Below are 27712 nucleotides of genomic sequence, written 5' to 3'. Positions count from 1 at the left end.
CCCAGGTGGAGCCTGCCCAGCGTCCTACGGGGACTTACCAAAGCTCCATTCGAACCAATGCACAAGGCTTCCTTGCTTGATTTGTCAGTAAAGACGGTATTTTTCCTAGCCATAGCGACAGGTGCGAGACGTAGTTTGGTCCATGCCCTCACAATCGAATCAGGTCACATTCGCTGGGAAAAGGACAGAGTTCGTATGATCCCGAAAGCGGGCTTTATAGCCAAAAATCAGAGAGAATCTTCAAAACCTTGTGAGGTAGTAATTCCAGCTATGAAAGCATTCTCGTCAGTATCAGAGGACAGACTTTGGTGCCCCGTACGAGCCCTTAAATGGTACATTAATCGCACCGAAAAGATCCGTAAATCTAAACAGTTGTTTGTCAGTTCAACTGAACCCCACGGCCCAGCCTCCTTAGACACAATTTCCCGATGGATAGTGCAAGGGATAAAGGCAGGAGGGGATGAAACTTTATCCTCAGAATCGCTTAGAGCCCATGACACGAGAGGAGTAGCAGCATCATGGGCCCTCTTTAACCCGTTGAGGACAAGTCCCGAGTATCTCTAGAAGAAATCCTGCAAGCAGCATACTGGGCTACCCCAAACACATTTATCTCTTACTACCTTTCTGATGTAATAAGCCAAGGGACAGAATTTGCAAAAGCAGTGTTATCGTGCCCCTCTCAGGTCTAACGCGGACTTGAAAGACAAGAAATGGTAGGTGAAACCAGTAGTAACGAAAATTTGTCAGTGGTGTATTGCCTACCCTCCTCCTATAAATATCCGTTGGAATCTAGCAATTGTAAAATTGGGATGGGTAAGTATGGCAAAGCGCCGTAAATCAGAATACTCAGAAGTGAGTATCTTATTTACTAGCGTAGCCATACTTACCCATGAACCCTCCCTCCTCCCCGGTGGCAATTTCACCACTTGGTTAAGGGGTACGAAAGAGGAAGGGCGCAGCGCGAGGGCTGCTTATATAGGCCCCTGGCGGGGTTTCCCGCTTCGGTTCTCAGGGGCTTAAAGGGAAAATGCAAAGAAATTACCGGTGGCTATTCGCGTTGAGGGGACGAATAGCAATTGTAAAATTGGGATGGGTAAGTATGGCTACGCTAGTAAATAAGATACTCACTTCTGAGTATTCTGTTTTTATCCCTCCGCCAGGAAGTGTTGCCGGAGGCATTATGTTTTCGGGTTGTCCGTCCGTCCGTCCTTCCGTCCATAATCAGTTTTGTGGACAGCGTATCTAAAAAACTGTTAGAGGAATCCTAATGAAACTTGGCATGTATATGTATGAGTGGGCGAAGTTTTGCCTATCAACTTTTAGGCGCACATACTCAAGGTCAAAGGTCAAAAGTTCAAGGTCAAATGCTCAAAATTTCACTATTTCCCCTATATCTAAGCAATGCCTGGAGGTATTTTCTTGAAAATTTGTGTATACATGAACTACCAAATAAAGATTCCCCAGAGAGAGCTTTGGGTCATGAGGTCAAAGGTCAAGTGAAAATGTTAAAATTTCACTTTTTTCTTCATATCTCACAAATATTTCAAGGTATCTTTATGGAACTTAGTATATATGCATGTACTGACTGACAGTGATCATGTAGGGAATTTACGGGTCATGGGTCAAAGGTCAAGGTCAACTCATCAAAATGTCATTATTTCTCTCTTATCTATGCAATGCCTGCAGGATTTTTTCTTGAAATTTAGTGTATGCATGTATTACCCAATACAGATTCTCTTGGAAGTTTCTTGCCAAAAGGTCAAAGGTCAAGTGAAAGTGCTAAATTTCACTTCTTCTTTAAACTTATAAAAGGGTCAAAAGTTCGGTACAAATCCTCAAATCCCCAAATACCTGCACTCTTAGACAGTATAGCCATTCATCCAAATAAACCTGGTTCAAGGAAAGTGAACACTGAATGCATTTGTGACAAACCTGTCATTTTAATATTTTGCCAGCTATGTGAAACTGTCATCACACATTGTCAAGACATTGTGCTACAGACCTATTCGGAGAACCATGCATTATGGCGGAGGCATACCAGTCGCCATAGCGACATTTCTAGTCTGATACCTGTCCTGAGAGCCAATGGCTTAACCTGATAGGAGGTGGAAAGTTTCAGTGATATCTACATGACATTTCAACGCTATGCAAGAACAACCAATAAAAGAAGCTTTGACTTGACAGAGCTGTAATTATATTGTCTCCTTTTAAGAATATGTTAGGTGAAAGTTGTTTTTTTTTCACAAGTCACTGCTTTTTGTAAGATGTTGACCCTAATATTAAAGACAAACACTGAAAGAGCAGCTGTACAATCGTTTATGCTGGAAGTCAAGACATATTTCGATCAACAGTTCCGTGCAGAGTTAAAGGACAAGTTCACCTTCACAGACATGTGGGTTGAGTGAATGCAGCAATATTAGTAGAACACATCAGTGAGAGTTTGAGGAAAATCGGACAATCCTTTCAAAAGTTATGAATTTTTGAAGTTTCTGCTCAGTCACGGCTGGGCAAGAAGACTACTGTAGTTTGTGATGTCACATGTGTACAACGATATAAAGACAGAATAAAGAAAATTCAACATATTTTCACTTTTCTCGCATAGCAAAAGAACACACGACTTCTGTCTTTCACAAGGCAGGGGGAATGATATTACCCTTAACATATGTCAGTAACAAGTCAAAGAAATATGCACTTTATTCAAAAAATAGAGTTTTGTGATATTCTCTTTTTATTTTCCTTATATCGTTGTACGCATGTGACATCACACAGTGTAGTAGTCTTGTCATCCAGCAGTGACTGTGCAGATACTGTAAAAATTCATAACTTTGGAACAGATTGTCGGATTTTCCCCAAACTTTCACTGATGTGTTCTACTAATAGTTTTGCATTCACTCAATCCACATGTATATGAAGGTAGACTTGTCCTCTAACCCCCGTGTCTGCAAAGATTACTGGAAGGGAAATGATTCTACACTCTGAAGTACATCTGGGGATAAATATGGAATCATGAATCATGCTATTTTTTGTAAGGGGAGTTGCTTCTGTTGGATATTTTAAGATCCCTTGACATTGAAATATGTCTGGATCTCCCATTTAGAATGTCTGGTAGCTTTTACATGTACATACATATCTTTGGGTCTTTATCAAAAATGGGACAGAGAGTGTGATTGTTGCTCAACTTGTTGCTCAACTGATTCGTAAATTGGTGAGTTAGGTCGTAAGTGACATATATACCCTAAACTGAATTTGATTGGGTCAAAACAGACGGATACATACAAAGCCTGAATCACTCCCTATTGAATTTACAGGTGAGGCCATTCCTTATGTGTGTGTTTAGTTTTTGTTTGTTTCGTTGTGTTGTGCAATGAAAGGAAATTGTTAATAGGGAGTTTATTCAATTTCAAGAAGATTTTTCATTGCTGGTATAAGGACAGCCATTTTATTTATATTTGGTACCATTGTGCACTGAACTTAAAAAAAAAGTAAAAACAAAAAACAAAAACAACACAAGTGAAAGAATGAGGTCCAGTTGTGACTAGAACAAAATATGAAAGAAGTCAGCAGGTTCACTGTGCCCCTTAAAATATCAATAAGGTTTTACCACAAATTTCCTTGTGAATGATCAGGGATGACACATATTGTAATTGAGTGAATATGTGTCAATACCTATCTGAGGGTGGAGCATGCAGACTTCCTGCTATTGCTGGTTCCAAAAGGCATGAAGAAATTTGTTGTGACAGGCACTGGGTTATGTGTGCAGCAGGTAGTGCGAACTGCTATTGCATGTAATGTACCGGTACAGTGTACTGAGTATGTGTAACCACTGTATATCACCTGTTTGTTGAAAATCACAAAGTTCTTCACTTTAAAGGTACTGTTTACCATTGGGAGCAGTGATTTAAAAAGTGTACAAGATCTCACATTTATGTGTAGGCCTCACACTCCTTTTCTGGGCTCCCATAGAAACCTGTGTTAAATGCAGCATATTCCATAAATCATAAAAAAATCAACCGAATCATAGAATTTTTTTAAATTGAAGCAGATGAAGGAAAATTTTCTCTGCTTTCAAGCAAACAACATATTTTGGGATGTTTTCCAGCTCTAAAAAAGTTAAGAGCCTCCATACGAGACTAGTCATACAGTCACTCTCAAAAACGATGAAAATAGCAAATTACCTCATATATCAATAAAAATTCATTAAAATACAAAAGCCCTGATTCATTCACCTTCTTCATAACCTGCAGAAGCTCCTGTTCTCAAGCAATGTCAAACATACCAAAGGTGGCAATTTTCCACTTGACTGATTTTTAATGATTTTTTTTTTTTTTTTGGTAAAAAATAACATTACCTCATCTATGTACTGCCTTCCCTGTAGGCAATGCGCGAGTTGAATTAGGAGCGTGAGGCCTGTAGGTCAGTTGTATCACAAAACATCCTAATTTTGCAATAAAGCCTAAAATATAAGGAGATATACCATCACTACTTTTCTCACGTAAACATTAACCATAACTGTAGACGGTTTGGTCTAGAAACAATTCTATTATAACTATTGTTCACTTTTTGTATACTTAACAATACTTAAAATTACTTAAATACTGATTAAAATTTTTACATTGGTTGTTTTTATCCCTAACTCACATTTTAGAACTACATTGAAGCACCAAACAGGGGTTTTGTTTCATCTGCAAAATGGTAAATAATGCCTTTAATGTTGAATTTACAGCCATCAAAGTCCAAGCTTTCTACCAGCAGACTATTTTGCGGACTATATAGACTAACTCTACAAGTAAAGTTTCAAGTTGTCTGCTGAATTTGTGTGGTGTACATTGTAGTTGCAACTTCTCTTCAGTTTACTATAGCCTACTGTATTGTAATCAGGCATGTTATCGGAATTGGATTTAAGTACAAAAAGTAGGACATGCTTTGGAATCTTCTAGCTGGTGAAAATGCACTGTGCATTCTCCATGTAGCACACCATAGTAGACAATCCCAGATGCAAGCTTTACTCACCTGTTCATAACTGGCCACTGGCATTCTCAGAACTCGTGTTCCTGTGTAAAGCAAACTACCAGGTAGTAAATAAAAAATGTCTGGAGTTCTAACACAAATTTTACTGGTACAGTGCACTCCTGGTAAAATAGACTTGGTTGTAATGAAGTTCACATTACAACGACATGAAAGTGCAGGTCCCAAAAATATATATATTTTTTTATGTACTTTACTGTTTGACTGTTCGATATAATGGGAAAAAAATGCCATTCCTGAGGACTCTGTTATAATGGGAGTGCACTGTAAACATTAACAGGCTGCCAGGCTTTGGTTTGAATTTGTTAATTTGATGCTAAAGATATATAGTGACCTTATCGATGAACATGTTTATCAATTGACAGTATCGAGGGTAAAGTTCTGTTGAATATTTCCATATTGCCTGGTACATTTTCCAGCTCAACATACAAGCATCTATAGGCATAATCATGCAGGTGCCCAAGTATCATCATTGACAACTCATTATGAATAACACAAAAATTACTCCTTAACCACAAGCTTATTCATGTATTGTGTACAATGTATAACCAGTAATAGGAAGTCTTTGTACATTGTAGCTTGATTCCATGGGCACCACTTGATAAGTGTCAGAAGTGTGTAATATGCCACATGTGGTGACAACAGTTCCTTGCAAAATAGCATGTGTTAGTGGGAAAGTGTGAATCCTTGTGAACAAGACTTTGCAGCACCACAAGCACAATTGTAGCCAATGATTAGTAAACCTGTTCCTTCTGGAACAAATACATGACTTACTATTGGATATGTTTGATACATTTGTTTGCACTTTTGTTTAAAGCTAGTTTGAATGCAAATGCTGTATGGCACTTAACAATCAGAAGTTCTGCAGCCCTTGGAAAGGGTTGAGCTCAGCCACAAGCTCATTGAGATCTCTTTACAATGGGGCCACAGACCACAGTGCTCCATTGGGGCATCTTTTATCATCAACAAATAAAACACAAATAAATAGATAAAACAAATAAAACACAAGAAATTCTATGGTTATGAGCATCAAGTAAACTATCAGGGGTAGTATACCAAAACAGAATATCCCACTTTGGGGCTTTCTGGTCATCAAGGTCAGCTGACCTCAAGTTAATACCTGAAATCTAAGCCAGTTCAACTGGTCTTACTGTCAAAAGATTGTGTGATGTGGCTTTTTTTTATACTGAATTTAAAAGCAGTTGAGATCATTCTCTAGTTGTACCTAAAGGCCCGAATTCACGAAGGTGGTACAAATGAAACCATGGTTTAAACCATGGACAAAAACCATGGAATGCCAAGTGTCGCATGGGATATTTCGCTACAAAATCAGTAATTTCGTCGATGAAATGATTATTTTGTAACTAAATGAACATTTCGTCCACGAAATGATAATTTCGTTAACGAACAGTCATTTTGTCGACGAAATGACATATTTCGTAACGAAATATTCCGTGTGACACTTGGCGCTCCATGGTTTTTGTCCTTGGTTTAGACCATGGTTTCATCTGTACCACCTTCGTGAATTCGGGCCAAAATGTCTAATACAAGTGCAGATTTTTTTTTTTTAAGTTTTGTTTTTATTTTTTAAGAAGTGGAGTGTGTGATTCCTGTCTCAAAGGCCCCACATTTTATAACCTCACCTGATTTGATGACCTATATTCTTTCCTTGGCTCTCGGGTTTACATTGTTCAGGATTGTAATGGCTGGTCTGTCTCTTTGTTATAATGACAGTTCGAGGGCATTCAAAGACAAGGCGAGTGGAGCTGCAGAAGATGAGACAGCGAGAGGCAAGGGAAGAAGTCAGGGTGCAGAAATACTGTGACCTCTACCGTGCACGCAGCAGAAATGCTGACATAGTGACACAAGTAAGTGATTGTAATCACAAGACAGTACTTAGGTACTTTATGCCATTTCTTAAACACATCTTTTCATTGTCATGTCATGCTGCCCTGTTGATGATATCTGTTACAAAAGATGATTGTAATTAGCTTATTTTGCAGAAAAATAATGTATCAATTTGCATTTGTCCCACTAACAAAAGATTAATAGCAGGCATCTGGGAAGGTGTGGCTGGATTAAAGCTTTTTCAGGAAGGTAACAAGTCAGCAAAACCAGAACAACAAAAAAGGATGTGAGAGTTCAGAGTTTACTCTGATTTCAGATTTTCTTCTTTTTTTTTTATTCTACCACCCAAAACTCACTCCTCAGACTTTTTTCGCTGATCAAATGCATTAAAATGTTCACTTCAGACTTATATTCTTATAAGTTTCAGATTTTTCTAAATCTTCTTTTGCAAGTACTCTCACACCCCAAACAGATCAAGGGAAGTGTTCCGTGTAAGTGAATAAGTCTCAGGAAAATTATGACCATTTGAATGACAAATATATAGTTTGTCAGAATCTGTTTTAGTCCAAAGATAGTAGATAACAAGACAAGAAGGTGCGAAATAAAAATGGACACAAAATGGCTATCCTACATGATTATACAAAAGAGAGCTAGGTACAAACTCAGTACACCTAGAAACATCATTCATTTCCAAAGGTAGTGGTATTCTTATCATTTTAAAAAGATTTAAAAATAATAGTCGTAGCTTTTTTTCGATTATGGGGATTATTTTGAAGAACGAGATTTTAAAGTAACAAGGATTATTTCGTGGAGGTAAAAATTTGGCAACAACATGATCTCACAATCAAAGATGCTTGATAAACAACAACATCTTCAAAGATAGTGCGTCTCAGGCAAAGACGCACATCACCTGAGACGCGCTGTCCCTGAAGCCGCTGCTGTTGTTTATCAAGCGTCAAGACATGCGTGTCTCAGGTGATGTGCGTAATACACTTGAGGACCGCGCGCTGTCCAATTTTTTTGTACAGGATTAGCGCGCACTTTCCTGTCTTTTCAGTTAAGCGTCTTTGTTTTAGTCCCTTTGGTCAGATTGTCCAGTGTCATTGCACGATGAAAGCCTCACCTTTTGTTGAACACACACACACACACACAAAACCCTAGATGGTCCAGGGTAAAATGGTCCAGGGTAAAATTTACCCTGGGTTCCTGCAGAGATTACCCGGAGATTGTCTAATCACTGTCAGGCATCTTAGCTGTCATGGGGTAACAATGTGCTTGGGATATTCAACGGAGGCTACCCCAAGTTCTGTGGTCTGTTTATCTCTCACAGGGCTATAGTTGAAATGGTTAAAATCTTATAACCCACTGAAAAATCACCGCGTGCATCATCCTTGAATTTGAAAAAAGGGTAGTCGGTTCTGGTTGGATAATGACCTTATTTTAACATCTGTTTACAGCCTTGTCATGTAAGAATTCCGTATTGTGTTCTCGTGAGCTCCTTTGATTTTAGTTTTAGAGTCATGGTGAACGTGTCTTGGCTGGAATTAGATCTGTACTAGCAGTGACTAGAATAAAGTACTGTACATTCATGTAAAGGTATTCCGGTACTGTTGGTAAGCTGTTACGGTGTTGATACTGTCTGTCAGAGTAGACAAGTGGCTTGCATCCCCAGCATTTAATTGCAATACAATTTCATTTTCATGCAGTATTCACAGTAAGATAATTATGGCTTGTATCGATCAGATCAGGGAATTTTCGATACCAGGTCGAGATTTAGGTCTTACTGGTGGTGAGCTTAGTAAGGTTGTGTCAGAGCGCTGCGCGGAAACGAGGCTGAAAGAGCTTGAAAGTCAGAGCGAAGAAAATAAAAAGCAGCGAGAGGGGAATGAGAAGCAGCGCGAGGAGAGGGAAAAGCAGCGCATAGAACGCGAAAAGGACCGTGCTAACGAAGTGAGGTTGGCGGAACTTCGTGTAGAGGGGAGAAGATCCTCAGGAACCGGTTTTGCTGCTATTGGTGGAGTGAAGTTGAAGGTAGGCGAGTTCAATGACGCAAACGATAGATTTGACGCATACATATGCAAATTTGATTTAATCATAGCCAAGGTGTACCTGACACTACAAGAGTATTGCATCTAATTACTAATTTAACCAGACAAGCCTTGGAGGTGGTGAATAGAATGTCAAGTGAAGATCGCAGTGATTACGAAACAGTGAAACATGAATTAATGACGTTCTATCACCTAACTGCAGATGGATATAGGAAAAAGTTCCGTACGGCCAGGCCGGAGAGGAACGAACAGCCTAGGCAGTTTAGTTTTTGACAGAAGGGCTATCTACAGAAGTGGATAGAATTGTCTGGGATTTCTGAAGATTACAATGCCCTTTTTGACTTGATAATGAGGGAACAATTTGTACAGTGCTGTCCCGCAGGAATAGAAGTGTTTGTGAGAGAGGGGCAACGCAGTAGTATTGATGAGATCGTGGAAAGAGCTACGGTGTATGTAGGGGCTCATGGACTGCATACATTTTGCGCTCCTCGCAAGCAAGGGGGATTCAGACCCACAGCTACAGGCAAACTAGGTGGGGTAAATTCAGGTCAGCCAGTAGTAAACAAAGGCAACACTAACAGTAAGGAACATGCACCACGTCCACCCAGAACAAAGGGGGAAAAGTCAAGTGGTACAAGTATGCGGTCAGGTAAAGGATGCTACATATGTGGTAATCCATCACATTTCAAGCGAGACTGCCCATTGGCTCATGTAAAACATGGACAGGCAATGATGCAAGAGACTGCAAACAGTCCAGGACCAGTACAGTCTGGTGGTGCTGCAAGCGTGCCGCAAAGTAGTAGTTTCACAGAGTCACTTGGTCCGTTACGTTCTAATGACGCGAGTAGCAGACAGTCACAGCCTGCGCAGACAGCAGCGTGCATGCCCATTGAAACGCATAATCCAATCACGCATGAGAAAGTGGGTGTTGAAAGGTTGGGTATGGCCTACGGTGAAGTGAGTGCTATGATGAACCACATGCCAGTTGTTTCAGGCAGGTTATATCCTGGTGAAGTTCCAATTTCAGTTCTTTGTGACACAGGATGCAGTACATGCGTTGTTAAGTCCAGACTGGTTGAGAGACATCAGCTGACTGGGAGGTATCAGACAGTGAGGATGATTGATGGAACAGTCAAGCAATTTCCAGTCGCCATATTTTTCAGATGAGGTTGAAGTATTGTGTATGCCGGATTGCTTGTGTGAAGTATTATTGTTGGGAATGTCACTGGTGCACGTGAGCCCAATGATCCAGATTTGAAGTTGGTGCCCAGAGGGAGCAAAGCATTGAGTGACAATGCTGATCATGAGGATGATGGTGGTAGATACGTTATTGGAGATGAGCAAACTGTAGATAATCATGTTGATGACGTTGATGAGGAGGAGGTTGACAATCTTTCTGAGGCGAAAGAAGATGATCCACAGGTGATGGCAGTTGAAACTCGGTCTCAGAAGGAGGCTAAGGTCAAACCGCTCAAGGGTTTGAAAACTGGTGATCCCATGCATCTCCTGTCTGAAGCCTGTTGATTTTGTTCGTGAACAAAAGGAAGATCCATCATTGAAATCACTATGGAACAAAGCAGATAGAGATGAAAAGTCAAAGTACATGTTCGTGTCAGAGGGACATTGTTTGTACAGACAGAGGAGGGATGAAAAAAATCCTAAGATTGGTGTGGGGCACAAATGTGTAGTTCTCCCTAAGTCACAGAGGGTGAAACTCATGAAAGTGGCACATGAGTCTTTGATGGGAGGTCATGTAGGAAGAAACAATACAATGGCCAGGATTAAGAACCAGTTCTTCTGGCCTGGAATGGCCGAAGACATTGCGAACTTTTGTAGGTCGTGTGACATTTGTCAAAGGACAGTGAGCAAAGGTAGAGTGCTCAAGACGACCCTAGGTCGAATGCCAATCATAGGTGTTCCATTTCAGAGGATAGCTATAGATTTAACAGGTCCCTTCACGAGGTCAGCTAGAGGTCACACACATATACTGACAGTGGTAGACTATGCTACTAGGTACATAGAGGCTTTACCTTTGAAGTCTTTAACAACTGTGGAAGTGGCCGAAGCACTGCTTGGTGTGTATAGCAGTGTAGGCATACCAAGTGAAGTTATGTCAGACTTAGGTCCCCAGTTCATGTCAAGCTTAATGAAGGAAGTGTCCAGATTGTTGTCAATTCAACAGGTCACTAGCTCTAGATACCACCCCATGTGTAATGGTTTGGTGGAGAGGTACAATGGGCTGGTTAAAACGGCATTGCGACGCCTGTGTGCAGACGAACCGCAAGAGTGGGATAGATATCTGCCTGCACTTCTCTTTGCTCTACGCGAGACACCTAGTTCTAGATAGTCTTGGATATTCTCCATTTGAGCTTTTATTTGGGAGGAATGTCTGTGGACCCATAGAGGTGTTGAGGGAGTTGTGGACAAATGGAGATGTGAGTGCAGAGATGAGTATGAGTATGTGATTGAGCTCCGTGAGAGACTAGTAAAGACATGGGAATTAGCTCAGGAATCACTCAAAGGGGCTGCAGCAAAGTACAAGAAATACTATGACAGGAATGCCAGGCGAAGTAAGTTAAAAGTGGGATTTAGCGTAATCACACAAATAACAACTCAGTAGCTCAGTATAGAGTGTAAGTAAAGAGAAGTAATATATATATTTGGGTTTTTGTTTTACATGTTATGCATAGCAAGGTTTATGTCCCTAGATGACAAAAGTGCAAAAGTTCATGAATAGTGCATGGTAGAGTTTGGTTTGCAATTCAAGACACCCAAGATGTGAGGTTTTGTACAAACAGTGAGCTACATGTTAGAATATGCTGATAGTATTATGTACACAGTAAGTATACATGTTAAATACATGTCTGTTAGTAAGTAAGTCAGGATGTGTTGGTTGGAACATGACATCCATCAACATATGTGACAGAATACAATGTTCTGTTGGTAAAGTTCCATATTATACAGTTCAGCTTAAATCATGTGTAGGTATCTGCATGAAATTCATATTTCAGGGTAAGATGTATCAACAGGGATAATTTCATACCTACAAGTCATTTAGATGTTGAAATTTCTATAGGGGTTTGTATTATATGGTTTGTGGAGATGTTTTGTGTGTGAGATAAACCACACATAGGCAGAAAATTGGTTCAATGCAAATGGAACACAGAGTAATATGCAATACAGAATTACTATGTGGGGCATATTTGTAGTCATATGTCTTGGCAATGGCTACACTTATCAAATGTCTGAGAGGGTATATTTAGTATACACTGGTGATCAATCTGAAAAAAGATTTATAAATGTAAAAAAGGACGTGATATTAGTGCTGGGTTGTATCAAGATAGGCTTTAAAATGTTTTGCTCAGTGAGTTAAATATTATAGTTTTGATGTAGTGTACATATATGGCAGAAGTAATGTTGGACCAATTTCAAGCTGAATCACATGAAGGTTTCATACGTAGGAACGTTAGTCATTGTGGGCAAAATCAGGAGTTCTATACTAACTGTAGTTACAAAGTTATGCGACCATGAATGACAAATATTAGGGGCATGGTCGATGTCTACGTAGGGCTGTTTATGGGTTCAATCAAAAGACCACAATAAGGGCCAGGAATTCTTTGTGGTTTGGAAATTTACAAGGGTAAATTATCTTAATTGGGGGGCTAATTGTCACGTAAGAATTCCGTATGATGTTTTCGTGAGCTCCTTTGATTGTGCGAGACATCTGTACAGGCGCGCCCTGACTCTGATCAGAGGTCATGCCACAGGCATGTGTTTGGTGGAGAAGAGAAATAAAGTCTCTTCGACCGGTGACCTAAAACTGATAAGTATACATTGTCTCATTTCTGTGACAAGCCTCATGCACTTGTGCACACAAACACACACACTCATACTTGCAGAGACACACTCAAGCACACAAATGTCCCTGATATCTGCACAGAACAAAAAAAAAAAAACATTGGTGGAGCAAAGATTTATCCTTTCAGTGTCATAAAATTCACAATGAAACCATGATGGTACACTGTCCCCATCTGAACAACTGTGTACTGAGTGTTCTATGAAGGATAGAGTGTTACATCTATAGTCCAGTCAAAATATGAAAAAAAGGGGGTCAACCCAAAACAAATTGCAACAGAAACCATTCCACTTGCATTTAACCTGGAAGAGCTATCAAGATAACATATTAAAAGTTCAGTAAAATTCGAGTGGTGGATCAATGCCTAATTTGCATAAATTCAAAATGGCTGCCATGAAACCTATTAATGCTTATATCTTGGGACATAAAACCCATAGAAAGTCAGTTCTTGCATCTAAACGTATGTTTTTTAGGTCAAGGAATATAATTATGACATCAGCAGTAACTTAAAATTATTCCTTTGTACATAATTTGCATAAATCTGCATATATACATGCATCCAAAATGGCCGCCATAATGGCCTTTTAATATCTCCGTACATAAAACTTGTACATAGAACGTAAATTTTGGCGCCTATATCTATGTTCTTCACGTCAATGAACACAATTATGATGTCAGACTTTGTAACTTAAAAGTATTCCTACATACATAATTTGCATATATGCGTATGATTATATTCAAAATGGCCGCCATCTCCAATTATTTCATCTGTAAATGGGTCCCTTCATGTCTCTTATCTTCACTGCCAGGAATAATTACTGCAATGCCTACATTCAGGAGTAAGTCCATGAAAATCTGCATAAATGTACATATTATTATTCAAATCACCAATATACACTTACTTTTGTTGTAAATATACATACAACCTGCACGATGTTGGTTGTGGTGTCTGTATATCAATTCAAGGGCAAAGAACATTAACATTTCACAACCTTAATGATTATCTTTACACCTAGTTGCATGAATTTGCAAGTACTGTACCACCCATAATTTCCTTAAATAAAGCCTCTCAACATTAATCACTGTAAACAGTATCAAACAGAATCAATTTTCACTTACCTTTAACTCCAAATTAGCTTCCAAGTGTGTTCAATAGGTACACAAAAATTGAAGTCTTTGAATAGTTTAAAACATCTCATACTTTCATACAATGTGGAAATTTACCTTTATATTTAATGCATACACCCAATATTTTTTTTTTAAGAGGTAGAGTACATCAATAATTTATTATGAGCATGTTTGTCTGTGAATTGATATACAAAAGTTACATGAGTTTGGTATGGAAATTGTTTTTGTCATATTTTGGTGCCTTGTCACTCAGTGACTTTCTGAACAAGAGACCCATGGGTTCAGAGCTCCCCAGTATCTCAAGTTCACCTTCCATGCAGTCTTGCAGACTGTTACCTAGGGTGAACACATCAAAGTTGGAAGCCTTTGGAGACCTCCAGAGCCCAGGGAGACATGACATCCATATGTTTTTATTCTATGACACTGGCGAAAACACCTGCCAAAGTTGTAAAAAACGTGATCATGCACATTTCCAAAAAGAAGATCAAAACTTTAAAACTTGTCCTCAGTAGGGGACACCCTTGAATCTACCATGAAACACTTGAAAGTACCCTGAACAGTGTAGACCAAGAAAAAAAAAAATTGTGAAGATAATGAAAGTGTGAAAATTGGTCCCTAATTTGGCGCGGATGCGAAGGGGATCACCCCTGGATCTGTTCTCGTGATTTAAATATTTTTGGGATTTTTTCCACGAGTAAATAAGGTCGGCATTGAAGAAGGTCATTGGTCTTCTTTGCTTAAATTTGCTTATGAATAAGCTTTGTTTGCGTAGTGTCGGACTCTGCTTCTTCTTTTTTTTTTTTTTGGCCTAGTGTCAGACTCATGGGCCTTATTTGTCTAGTCTCATGGGCTGTATGACTCTTGGGTGTTGAATTTGTGACATGCGCAAAAAAAAAAATAAAAATCTTAAGAGAGAGAGAGAGACACACACACAGCCATCTAGAGCATGATAACTACGAACTCTCTAGGGAGGGCAGGAAATCTTGAGAAAACAGTCTCAAAGTGGCCCATCAACCTCTAAAAGAAGTAGCATTAGAGTCTCTGTTTCTATAAAACCAGAAGTGCTTTGAGTAGATACATCAGTGAATGTACTCGTAAGATTGTTTATGGCAGGTCCAGGGGTGATTCCCTTTCGGCCTGTACTAAATTATGGACCAATTTTCACATTTTCATCATCTTTACAAAAAGCGTGGCCATTTTTTTTTTGACCGAACTTGGCAGGTGATAGAATATCATATCATTTAGTCACAATGGTACCATGCACCCCATGGGGACTTCAAGATGCCCCAAATCCCCCAAATTAAGGGAATCTTTGAATGCATTATCTGCTATCAGTACATCCGACCACCTATCTGTTACAGTATGCTATTATTTCCTATAATTGCTCATAGACCGAACTAAAATTTTGACACAAATGGCCTACCATACACCGCCTGTGTCCCCCGGGTCGTACGCACATAACCCGTCACCCACCATGACACTTCCTTCTTTCCGTTCGCCTTCATACGAACTGGACATCTTGCACGATCGCTAGTGAAAATCTGTCTCCATCGACGTGAACCCGCAACAATCAGGCCAGTCGTTTCCATTTTCTAACCCTTTGATTGTTTCAGGCTAGCATATCGTTTTTTGTTACATTGATGTTGGCGAAAAAGGGGAGAATCAAGCTTTTTTCCTCAGTCTTAACTAACCTCGTTTAGATTGCATTTCCCCATACATGTAGTGTGTTGTGTGCACCGCGGCTTCGGAGCGTGACTTGTGCTAGCTTGATTTTCTCCTTTTTTCACCTTGCCTACCTTGTACGGCATACTTGTTATTTCTAGATTTTCCTTTATCCGGTAGACGTTTTTCGATCTCGGGAGTTCGTTTAAGGTAAAGTTTCTTGCCGTTTGGCTAATTATAGAAACATCAAGGAAAATCTTTACTATGGCGGGCCATCGAGGCCCCTTTCTTAGTTTTCGCCTATGGCAGGCAGTCGCGGCCTTTATTGTAGTTTTTGCCTTTGGCGGGCCACCTTGGCCATAATTAACATATGTCATTTATGTGGCCCAGGGTTTTTGGTGCTGCCTTTCATACATGTTTCATGTATGATTATTCATAGGCATTTTCTCGCTGTGCCTTCAACATAGACCATCTTGTTTGCACAGCACTTGTATAATTCCTGCCCCTTGTCTTGTACACATTTTTGTCTACAATATATATATATTGTTCTGTTTCTGAGTCCCTTTCTCTCATGCATGATATACAGGAATGACTCTTAGATGCCAGAACTGCCGCCGGGGATTGCCGGACTGGGATACGCACTCGTGTTGCCCGCTGCGCAGGCAGTGCTCCCGTCCTGATCCCTGGGCGGTTTGCTCCACGTGGAATGACCCGACATGGGCTCTGCTTGAGGCTTGGCTGTCTTCCCACCCCCCGATCCTGAGGACTCCAGCCCTGGCCCCTTCCTCGGCCGGCGGATTCAGGGCAGTTTACTGCATGGGACCCCCCTGTAGAGGGAGAGCCTTTACCGGTGTCTGAGCCAGAGGGTAGAGAGCTCAGCACAGCCGACCCTCCCCTTGAGCTTCTCGCCTCTGGGGGCAGCAATTCGGAGGAGCAGGAGTAGTGCCACCCATGGCGCCACGATAGTATTGCTGGCCGCTGTCCCCCCCCCCCCCCCCCCCCCGGCTCTAATAGGCCGTCCAAGGGGTTTGAGAGCGGTGGGGAGCCTCCCCGAGCGCACTCACTCAGGAGAGCCGCCCCCACCCCGTCCGCTCGTAACACCAACCGGCTGGTCATCCCTGCTGCTAGAGTGGCATCCAGCCATGGCTCTGTCCGCTCTCCCCCGGCCCGGTCAGGCTGTCAGTGGGGTCTGAGAGCGGGGGAGTGCCAGCTGCGGTTTTTTCCCAGCCATCCACCCCCCACACCTCCAGTGCCCTCCTACCCGGCCCGCAAGTTGAGGCTGGTAGTGAGTGCCCGTGCCTCCCGTAGGCCGGCAGCTACCTCCGCTGGAGCCCTCCCCACCCCGCCTAGCCAGGCGGTGCCGGTTGAGGCCCCCGGATAAGACTGGCAGCTATCTGTGGCTTCCTCCACCGGCACTCCTCTGGCTGGACAGCCTCAGAGCTCGCCCCTGGTGACTCAAGAGGAAGAAGTCTAAGAAGCGGCCTGCATCAGCCCTGTCAGCTTCTCCCTCTGCTAAAAAGACTAAGAAAATAGGCAAGAAGAGCAAGGCAGGCAAAACCCAGCCTAGCAAAGCTGAGCTCTTCGCGATGATGAGCCGGTTTGCCGAGAGCTGCAGCTGGGCGCTTCCCGGTCAGCTGGTCGACACGCTTGCTGCCGCCGCCGCTCCTCCCGTGCCCGTGGAAACCTCGCCATCGCTCAGTGAGCCGCTCCCCCTGCCAGAAGGCGGGTGCGAGCCATGCCCCTGCGATGCTTGGTGCTCTGCCCAGGGAAGCCACGTTCCCTGTGCAGGTGGACAGCCACCTGCTTAACCGCCCGGCAGTGGCCTGTGGCCGGCAGTGGCCTAGGTCCGACGCACTACTGATGTACTGCACGAGGGTGCGGGACCCGGGCAGCATATGTTGAGCAGAGAGGGACACACTCCACATGCCTGAACGCTCTGGCGGCAGAGCTGTGGAGGTGGTGCTGACACATTGAAGTCTTCACCATTGCATCGTACATACCAGGTTTGAACAACCTGGTCGCAGACTTTCTGTTCCAGGGCCGGGTTCTCCCTTCAGAGTGGATGCTCCACCCGCAGATCATGCAACTGCTCGTGTGTCAGCTTCCCCCACTAAATGTGGATCTGTTTGCCTCGGAGCTGAACGCACAGCTACCGATGTACTGCATGAGGGTGCAGGACCCGGGCGGCCTGGCGGATAGACACCTTCTACTTCCAGTGGAAGGACTTCAGGGGCTATGTGTTCCCGCCGTTCGCTCTCATTCCCCGCGTTCTGCGGAAGGTGAGGCAGGACCAAGCGACCATCCCCATAGCACCGTGGTGGCCCAAGAGAACGGGCCTATTAGTGGGGAACCCGAGGCTCCTCCCTGCTCGCCCGGACCTGATCTCCCAGCCAGTGTCGGGGGCCTTGCACCCCGGCCGGCCACGCTCCACCTGACTGCTTGGCCATTGTCAGGGAATCTGGAGCTCAGGTGGGCCTTTCAGAGCGGGCTGCGACTTTCGTTGCTTGCAGCTGACAGGAGTCCACCCGGGAATCGTATAATTCCCATTTTGCTGGATACTTTAGCTGGTGCGAATCACAGGGGGTAAATCCCTGTTCTGCACCTCTAAGGGATGTGGCAGACTTTCTCATTTCCCTTTTTGATAAGGGTTTGACTGTCTTGACCATCCTTGGTTACCATTCAGCTATTGCGGTCGTTCATGCCGGCTTTGTGGACGGGGCCAGTGTCCCCACTGCCCCCTCCCTAACAGGCCTGGTCCGCACTTTCTTCCTGGAGCGCCCCCCGACTCAGAGATTGCTCCCATTGTGGAGCCTCCCTCTGGTGCTGGAGGCCCTCGCTAGGGCGCCTTTTGAACCCCTTGCTGAGGCCTCCCTTAAAGATGTGACCATTAAAATGGTCTTTCTCTTGGCGATTGCCTCTGGTCAGCACCGCAGTGCCTTGCACACACTGTCGGCGGTGCCAGGGCATGTGCGTTGGGAATGCACAGGGGTGCGCCTCATTCCCAGCCCGTCCTTTCTGGCAAAGAACCAGACAGCTGGCTCCCATGCAGTTAAGATTTATACCCAACTGCTGTCTGCCCACTCTTCGGTGGTGGAGGATAAGGTCTGGTGTCCAGTGCGTGCACTCAAGTACTATTGGGCGCGCACTAAGGACCATTGCTCCAGTGATCAGCTCTTCATGATTACGAAAGAACCTTTTTCACTAGCTTCAAGAGACACCATGGATTGTTGCTGCCATCAGAGTGGCCGGCCCAAATGCCCTCTCGCCTGGTGTGTCGCCCTGTGCACACGATGCAAGGGGGATTAATGCTTCTTGGGCTCTGTTTAATGGTGTGTCTGTTGAGATTCAGAAGGCAGCTAACTGGCGATCCCCAAACTCCTTCATCTATCTCCGGGACATCCCCGCCACAGTGCCCTCGTTCTCTCGGGCAGCCCTGCTGTCTGCGCCTAAGTCCTGCTAATACACCGCCCTTTGCAGCCAAGCCTCCTGCTTAGTCCGTGTCGGTCTAGCATGCTGTAAAAGATAGGTGGTTGGGGCCCCACTTTATCAAAAGATAAATCGAACATTAAGTCAAGATAATATATGATTAACCTCTCAAATCAACTCTAGGTCCACTTAATCTATGATTAACTTCCAAAAAAACTTCAAGTCCGTTTTATCAAGAGACCCAGAGTTGAAATCAACTCCAACTTCCTCCAAAACCAACATATAAGTTTTCTTAACCGCCCCAAATCCATGATAAGTTTACAGTTGATAAAATATTAACTCTAAGTAGAGACAGTCTGGGTAGACTCAATAGTAAAGCAATTTACAGAAGAAAGATGACTGTCACACTTTCCTAGTCTAGCTGGGGTGTTGTCACAAATGTTTGTTAACTGCTCACTTTCTCTAACCTTTAGTTGCATTTCTTTCATGTAATTATGGTCTTTTCCTTGCATAAAATTCATGATCGGCACGCATTGCTTGCGCAACTGCTGCACACAAATATCCTAGACAGCAGTCTCAATCCCAGCCTGCGCGCCCGGCGCCTCGGCCCGCCCGCTCGCCAATCAAGCCATCGCCAGCAAGGGCAAGTAACCGAGTAACTGGAACCGCGTCTGTGTGCAATGCATATCTTGCCAAAGAACCCATATACGAGGAAACCAGTGATTTCTGATGTGCGTAGGCCCCTACGTAGAGCTAGTTCGTTAGTAGATACTAATTAAGAGTTTAGTAGGCCTATAATATCATACGGAAAATAAAGAGTTCAATTCTATAGCACTGAGTACGACAGTAGGATCTAACCAGTGAATAGGCCTAATGTTAGGCCTAAGTAACGTAACAGCGAGTCGTTTGTACTTACCATAACACTGCAGACTAGAGCGTCTACTAGGTCTAGAATTTTGACTTGTAGACTCACGATCTATTCTTTAAAAAGCCAATCTGCAACGTAGAGGTAAAAACAAGCTATTGTAGTCACCACACTCTCACAAGTTTCCATAATCCTACACGTAAACACAGAACTTGAAACAATGCGTACACGACCTTCACCTTGGATAGTCAGATACTGTACGTTTATATCCGTGTACGTCAATGAATACTGTTATAACGTTAGATTTACTGAGATCTACGTAGTGTGACGGATCTTTACAGTACGCGCGTATGCAGATTTTCGTTGAGCTCGAGATGTGCTAGATCTATTGACCTACTTTATTCAATAAAACGCAAAACAGCGTATTTTGCGGTTCTGTTGCAAACATCTAATTCAGCGGCTGTAGCGTAATACTGCGTTGTGCTAGCAGACTACGCTTCCGTGGCCATGGCAAACAATCATGTACAGACGTGTTTTTGTTGTTTGTTTTGCTTTATGTATTGTATTGTTTTTAGGTAGACAGTAATGGAAACCAGCCTCGTCCTGTGTTTTTTGTTTTGACTAAATCAATAATTAAGTCATGGTGATGAGCTATAACTATAATCGTCTATTAAGTCTCTTCGTAAAACGGAAACTTACAGTTGATTTAAAGTTATAGCGGACTTCAAGTTGGATAACAATCAACGCTAACTTTATCTTGATAAAACGGGGCCCGGATGTACTGATAGTAGATCATGAGGATCGGGCGTGATCCTCTTATCTACAAGGTACATACAACCACCTATCTGTGTCTTCCCCTCGCCTCGCAGCGCGACATGTCTGCGTGTCCCTGTTACAGGTTTTCTCTTGGTGCTTGGAACTGGAGGAAGTGTCATGGCGGGTGACGGGTTACGTGCATACAACCCGGGGGACACAGGCGGTGTATGGTAGGCCATTTGTCTCAAAATTTTAGTTCGCTCTATGGGCAATTATAGGGAATAATAGCATACTGTAACAGGTGGTCGTATGTATCTCGGAGATAAGAGGATCACGCCTGATCCTCATGTTTCCCTCTATAATCAGAAATGGGTAAAGGCCATGATTGCAAACTGGGACCTTATGCTGTAGAAGGCACATGTATTTTCAAATGTTTCATGGCAGATCCAGGAGTGCCCCTGTTTGGTTGCTGCCAGAACTAATTCATTAGGGACCAGTTTTAAGTTTTAATCTTTTTGGAAACTCATCACATTTTCTACAGACTTGGCAAGTGTCATGGAATGAAAACATATGGATGTCATGTCTCCCTGGGCCCTGGAGATCTCTAAAGGCTTCCAACTTTGATGTGTTCTGCCTAGGTAACAGTCTGCAAGACTGCATGGAAGGTGAACTTGAGATACTCAGGTGAGCTCTGAACCAGTGGGTCTCGTGTTCGGAAAGTCATTGAGTGACCAAGGCACCAAAATATGACAAAAACATCTACTATAATGTATACCAAACTCATGTAACTTTTGTATATCAACTCATAGATAAACATGCTCATAATGAATTGATGTACCCTCCTTGCAAAAAAAAAAACAAAGAAAAGGATTGTAACATAGCTACAAATACGCATTAAACAAGATTTCAATTTTTCTGTATCTATTGGGCACACTTGGAAGCTAATTTTAAGTTAAAGTTAAATGAAAATCGGTTCTGTTCAATGCTGTTTACATTGATTAATATTCAGAGGCTTTATTTGAGGAAATAATGGGTGATAAAATAGGCCTAAAAGTACTTGCAAATTCATGGAAATTCATGCAACTAGGTGTAAGGATGTTCATTAAGATTGTATAATGGAAATGTTATTTGCCCTTGAATTAATAGAATAGGCATCACAATCAACATTGTGCAGGCTGTATGTATATATATGTATACATATCCTAAAAGTAGGAATGTATTCATATTAGGCCAAGTAAAAAAAGAAACCAGTTTCTCGTCCTCGCGCGCATCGATTTGGGCCGCCGCATCAAATTTTTTACTATTTACTATTTTCAAAATGGCGCTGAAAATACCAAGAAATTCATAATTCTCGTCCCAGCCCGCTCCCCGCCCGCATCGATTCTCAGTTGCCGCATCGACTCTTTTGATATTCAGTCATAATTCAGTCATAATTCGTATTTTTCAATCTTCCTCTTTTTGCTATTATTTTGAAATAAACTCGCCGACTTATGAGGCGTACAGGCGCTAAACATAACATTACGAAGTACCGAGCTGGTCATCAGCACGATAAAGATTCCAAACTACGCAATGTTCAGCGTTGATTGATTGCTTACTCGCTCACAAAGAATGTGTACTAGTGCATCTATGTACCTAAAACTTGCTGGGCTGGTTATGGAAACTTCCACTACCTAGCAGGGGAGGGGGAATGCTTTCATCTTCTCAAGTGAGCTTTTGTGTGAGCGAATGCAAAACTCTGTTCGGTGTTTCCAATTATTGTATACTATAAAACATAATTATGCATCGTTTTCAGGCTTTGTCATTTTATTGGATCTTAAACATCATCATTTTCCGAAGTATTCCAATTTCTTTTCCCCTGACTGGAATCGGAAAGTCTGCCATAACGATGATCGTTAAATGCTGCGCTGTGTGTTGATGTGCCGATGTGCAAAACGCGTGGTTTCACTTTCAAGTTTAAAGGAATGCACCATGTGTTCCTGCCTTAGAGGTTACTGCAAGTTCGATGGATCGAATGCGCCATAGATGAGTTACGGTAACACTTTATGTTCAATACGAAGAAATCATTACCTCTTTCACGAGGAAAAAAAACAAACAAAAAACAAAAAACACCCACGAACGAATGTTGACTGCCAAAACTTTGAAAAGTAATACGCAGTTTTGATGAGCTTGAAATTAATTGTCATGATTTTGCTGTCTAACCGGGTGATGGCTGCATCTCATAGGACCTACTCATAAAGAATTTGTCTGAGCATACGAGACCTTTCATGTATTTCTGTGATTGCATTTTTAATCGAATGATTAATCAATGCTTTTGTTTTTTATTATTCAGGGAACATGTAAGATATTCGATCAAGTACACTATAATCGACTGTTCGATGTTTCCTACTATGTGCCAAAAGAAAGGCTGTAGAATCATGATATCTTTGCAATGATTCCTTTAATTCAACTGATGAGCTAGTTCTTCGATCGATATTTCCAGGATATTTACACGTTGTTTATTCCAGTGTGCGCATTCTTTCGTCTGGTACGCACCTGGGTCTGGCACCTGCTTTTGTGGAAATTTCCACTTTGAAGGGGAGAGGGGTGGGGTGTCAAGTTTCTTCGAGCCGAAGAGACTGCATAGTTACACAATCTCTTCGCTTCTAAAGAAGTTCTATTTACTGTCATTCGTGTTTTCCCCTTATTCTCTGCTGGTAATGAACATTTAGATTTAACTTTACGAAGGTTGCTAGCATGTGGTTCTTTTTGTTGTGAGGTGTATGACTATTGTATTTTTATGCCTCCGTCACGAAGTGGTGCCGGAGGCATTATGTTTTCGGGTTGTCCGTCCGTCCGTCCTTCTGTCCGTCCTTCCGTCCGTCCTTCCGTCCGTCCATCCGTCCGTCCTTCATCATCACTCGAGATAAATGCCTAGGAAAATAAATCACAAATACGAAGTATCAACAACCTCTTGACAACAACACAAACATTACAAAAGATAACACACAGCACACCGAAGCGGCTGGGATCAAACTGGCTTCGAAATATTGCAAAGCAGAGAAAGCGCCGTTACAAAAATGCATAGTACAGTGCGAGACACTTGAAAGAATTACGTTTAAATACTTCAAAGTATAAAGGGAACGGATAAAGTGATATCAAACGGAAGAAATTGTACCAAGTGAGGCATGAGAAATGACAGAAATAAAACGATAAGTAGGCTCTAGCAGAAGTTTGCAGCACCGAAAGCTACGAGAAAATAAATATACAGTAGAAACTCGGTATCGCGACGAGATCCTTGGGATCAGCAGTCAATAAACGATACAAAACAAAGGAAATTAATTCATTTGGACTGGAAAATAGTTTGTTATAAGTATTCTGTTATATGAGATCTCCTTTAATAGGCCTAGAAATATATCGAGTCACAGGAAAGAAAGTTTGAACGCTTTTCACCTGCACTACTGTTACTGGTACTGCAGTGCACATGAACACATGAACAGAAACTCACCTCTTATTTGCAGAAAAATGATGCAATAACGTAAAAAAAAAACACACTACACTCTAAAAGTCATTTCGTACTTGGGAGGCAAGGGAAAAGCGGATGAAGAAGAAGAGAAAAAGAAGCAGACATTGTACAACGGAACACATTCTACCCCGCCTCAAAACGAAATAGGGCAGTACCAGTAGTATGTGGCTGGAAACTGGTTATGCAATGTGTAGCTACTCGCGCTCCCCAGTAGCCGGCCACACACGGGGATGCCATGGCGATCGATGTAAACATCCTGGGGTCCGTAGGCGGCAGGGATTCACGCATGCGAAATTCCGTTCGGTGTATACAGTACGCAAGCAGCAATTTGCGTGTGCTCACATTTTTCTATTCAGCGCTTTCTACATACAATGCGTACGCGTTGCATCGATATCCCAGCCGAGTACAGATGACATGGCACATAGGGCATCACGGCAAACCAAAAAGAGGGGATGGCAACAAGTTGCCGTAAGCATGGTAATCATGGCAAACCAAAAAGAGGGGATGGCAACAAGTTGCCGTAAGCATGGTAATCATGGCAAACCAAAAAGAGGGGATGGCAACAAGTTGCCGTAAGCATGGTAATCATGGCAAACCAAAAAGAGGGGATGGCAACAAGTTGCCGTAAGCATGGTAATTTTGAGAGAGGCATCGCGGCAAGTAGATAGGGCATGGGGGCAAACTGCCTTTTGCCGCCCAGGTAACTCGAGGCCTGACTTTCTATGGATTTTATGTCCCACGATATAAGCATTAATAGGTTTCATGGCGGCCATTTTGAATTTATGCAAATTAGGCATTGATCTACCATTCAAATTTTAGGGAACTTTTAATATGTTGTTGTGATAGCTCTTCCAGGTTAAATGCAAGTGGAATGGTTTCTGTTGCAATTTGTTTTGGGTCATTCCATATTTTAACTGGACTACTACAGAGTGTTTGTTCTTAATGTATTGACTGAATTTTTGACCAGTGCCCATAGATTGCTGCTGAATCATCACACCATTTTCACCATGATTATAGTGATGATACTGATTATATCAGGTATTTTGTGGCAATGATTTTTTTCCCTCTGAAATTTCTAGCAATACTCTCTCCTACTCCTGTGTCTGCAGAGAAAGATGTGCCAAGATTTTGCTAAGATTACAGTGTACTTTTAAATTTGAATATGAAGGTGAATAGAATACTTTTAAATCCTCTCTACAAGTACATTGTACGTGTACCAATTGCTTATTCTGTGACTGCACGTGTTTGTTTTGTGTAGACAGGAGATAACTGTTGGATACGACTGTTGCTGAAAATCAGAATAAAAAAATTTCTTCGCAAAGACTTTGCAGATTACATTGTCTTTGAAAGAATACTGTGAATGTGCGATCCAACAAAATGATTCTGACTTACTAGGATATTGTTCATGAAATCTTATGTTGCCTTCGATTAGGATTGAACATTTTTGTATGGCAGTTCATGAGATATTATGAGGTTACTGGATTTCATTTGCATGACATGAAAACAAAGCTGAAATGCTGTTTTCAAAGCTGATCTTGTTTTGACAAATCGGCGAGCTGAAAGGATTTGAACTTGAGTGTGTACCTGTTGCTAGGCAACAGCAGACCCACAGGAGGGCACCAGCTGCTGAAAGAAGAGTGATGTGCCAGACCCTCCTGCATAACCTATAAAATGCACTTTATTTTTGCCCAGTGGTATTTGCAGTTGCATATGGTATTTCACTAAAGGTGGAAACCCTTTGCAACTCCAGGTTTCAATCATGTGACAGTGTTACAGTTAATTGTAGATTAACTGTGATTTGGACACCAGAATGATAACAGTAATGATTGCTACTTTTATAGCACACAGGTCCACCTTTTGATGCTCAAAGCACTTATGTACAAACAACCAACTACACATGACATGATACACAGAGACAGAGAAGCAATTAATCAGCAATTACTAATACAAATAAGGCATAGGTGATTAAAGGTTGAACAAGTCTGTTGTGAGTTTTGTTTTAAGGACGTTCCTCAGTTAAAGTAAAGTCCATGTCATTTTCTTCAAACTTTCCATACCGTAACTTTGACCCATCCGAAGCCCAAATATGTAAATAAAACCATAGGTTCACGTGCTTGTTTTTCTTCTACAGGACTTAGAAGAATATGACTAATCTGTCGTCCTGTGCAAAATAATAGCGTTACAGGATCAAGACCATGATTGGCAAAAAATCTACAATGACAAACATAAATCCCCATAATTCTTTCAAAATCCATGTTATTTTCTCAAAATTTGCCAGAATTGCAGAAAAAGGTACCCAACACGAGAAAAAGGTTTTAAAGTTGGGGTTTACACATTCATTCTTGAGCAAGCAGCGCCCTCACGTGGCAGAAAACACCGAAATCTCTCAAATCCTTCTCATCGACGTTTTCTGTTAGGGGTGAGCTAAAGGACAAGGTTCATAAAACTTATGCTGTATATTCAAAATCCATGTCATTTTCACGAAACTTGACCAAATTGTAGAAGAAGGCTTACTAATTCCACAAAAACAATAAAAAGTGGGGGTTCATGTGCTACTGATACCCCCACCACACATAGTGTGAAGGGGGTATATAGGAATCACCGTGATGTTGGTCGGGCGGGCGGGCGGTCGGTCGGTCGGTCTCTTGCAAAATTTTGCGTCGCGAATTCCTTCCACAGTTTTGAAGCAATTTAAATGAAACTTAGGGTAAATGATGATATTGAGGTATAGATGTGCAAGACATGTTTTTTGTGTTTGTCGGATAATGTGTTGCCATGGTAACCATAATTTTACCAAAACCTTGTGGATTGAATAACTTCCATAGTATTTAAGCAATCAATTTTAAAATTGGTATCTATGATAATCTATAGGTGTAGTTATGCAAGACACTTTTTGTGTTTGTACTTGACAAAGCGTTGCCATGGTAACTGCATGTTTTCTTCAAAATCTTGTGGAGTGAACAACTTCCACAGTTTTGAAGCAATTAAAATCAAATCAAATTTGGTAGGCATTATGGCCTCGAGGCATAGATGTGGAACACATAATTTTTGTGTTTGTCGGACGAAGCGTTGCCATGGTAACCATAATTTTACCAAAACCTTGTGGATGGAATAACTTCCACATCATTCAAGCAATTAAGGTCAAATTTAGTATGTATGATGATCGGGAGGTATAGTTATGCAAGACACCAATGTGTTAATATAAGAAAAATATGTTGCCATGGTAACCACTCATTTTTGTATCAAATTGAACCATTTAATCTGTGAAGGTGAAATTTGGTGTGTATGATGCTCTTTAAGTGTAGTTTTGCAAAATGTCCTTTGTATTTGTATCCGACAATGCATTGCCATGGTAACTGCATTTTTTTTTTTTTTATCCTGTGGAGTGAACTTCTTCCACAGTTTTCAAGCAATTGAAACCAAATTTGAGAGGCATTATGGCCCTGAGGTATAGATGTGGAACACATAATTTTTGTGTTTGTCACACAAACCGTTGCCATGGTAACCACAATTTTACCAAACCTTGCAGATCGAATAACTTTTCCATCATACAAGCAATTAAAGTCAAATTTAGTATGTATCATGATCTAGAAGTG

The 27712-nt window shown here is 41.8% G+C and overlaps 1 protein-coding gene and 1 pseudogene across 1 annotated transcript in view; both read left to right on the top strand.

Annotated features, from left to right (window-relative positions):
* Positions 1-27712, top strand: part of LOC140243862 (transmembrane protein 198-like) — a 175553-nt gene that overhangs the window by 133947 nt on the left and 13894 nt on the right. Inside the window, exon 4 of the mRNA XM_072323535.1 lies at positions 6760-6893. Coding sequence (XP_072179636.1) covers positions 6760-6893 — 134 coding nt within the window. The remainder of the gene's footprint in view (positions 1-6759; positions 6894-27712) is intronic.
* LOC140243954 (uncharacterized) lies at positions 8599-16948 on the top strand (annotated as a pseudogene).

This window comes from Diadema setosum, chromosome 20 (assembly GCF_964275005.1).
Source record: "Diadema setosum chromosome 20, eeDiaSeto1, whole genome shotgun sequence".
Taxonomy (NCBI): domain Eukaryota; kingdom Metazoa; phylum Echinodermata; class Echinoidea; order Diadematoida; family Diadematidae; genus Diadema; species Diadema setosum.
Note: the sequence above shows the minus strand (reverse complement) of the source record. Positions and strands in the feature narration are given on the sequence as shown.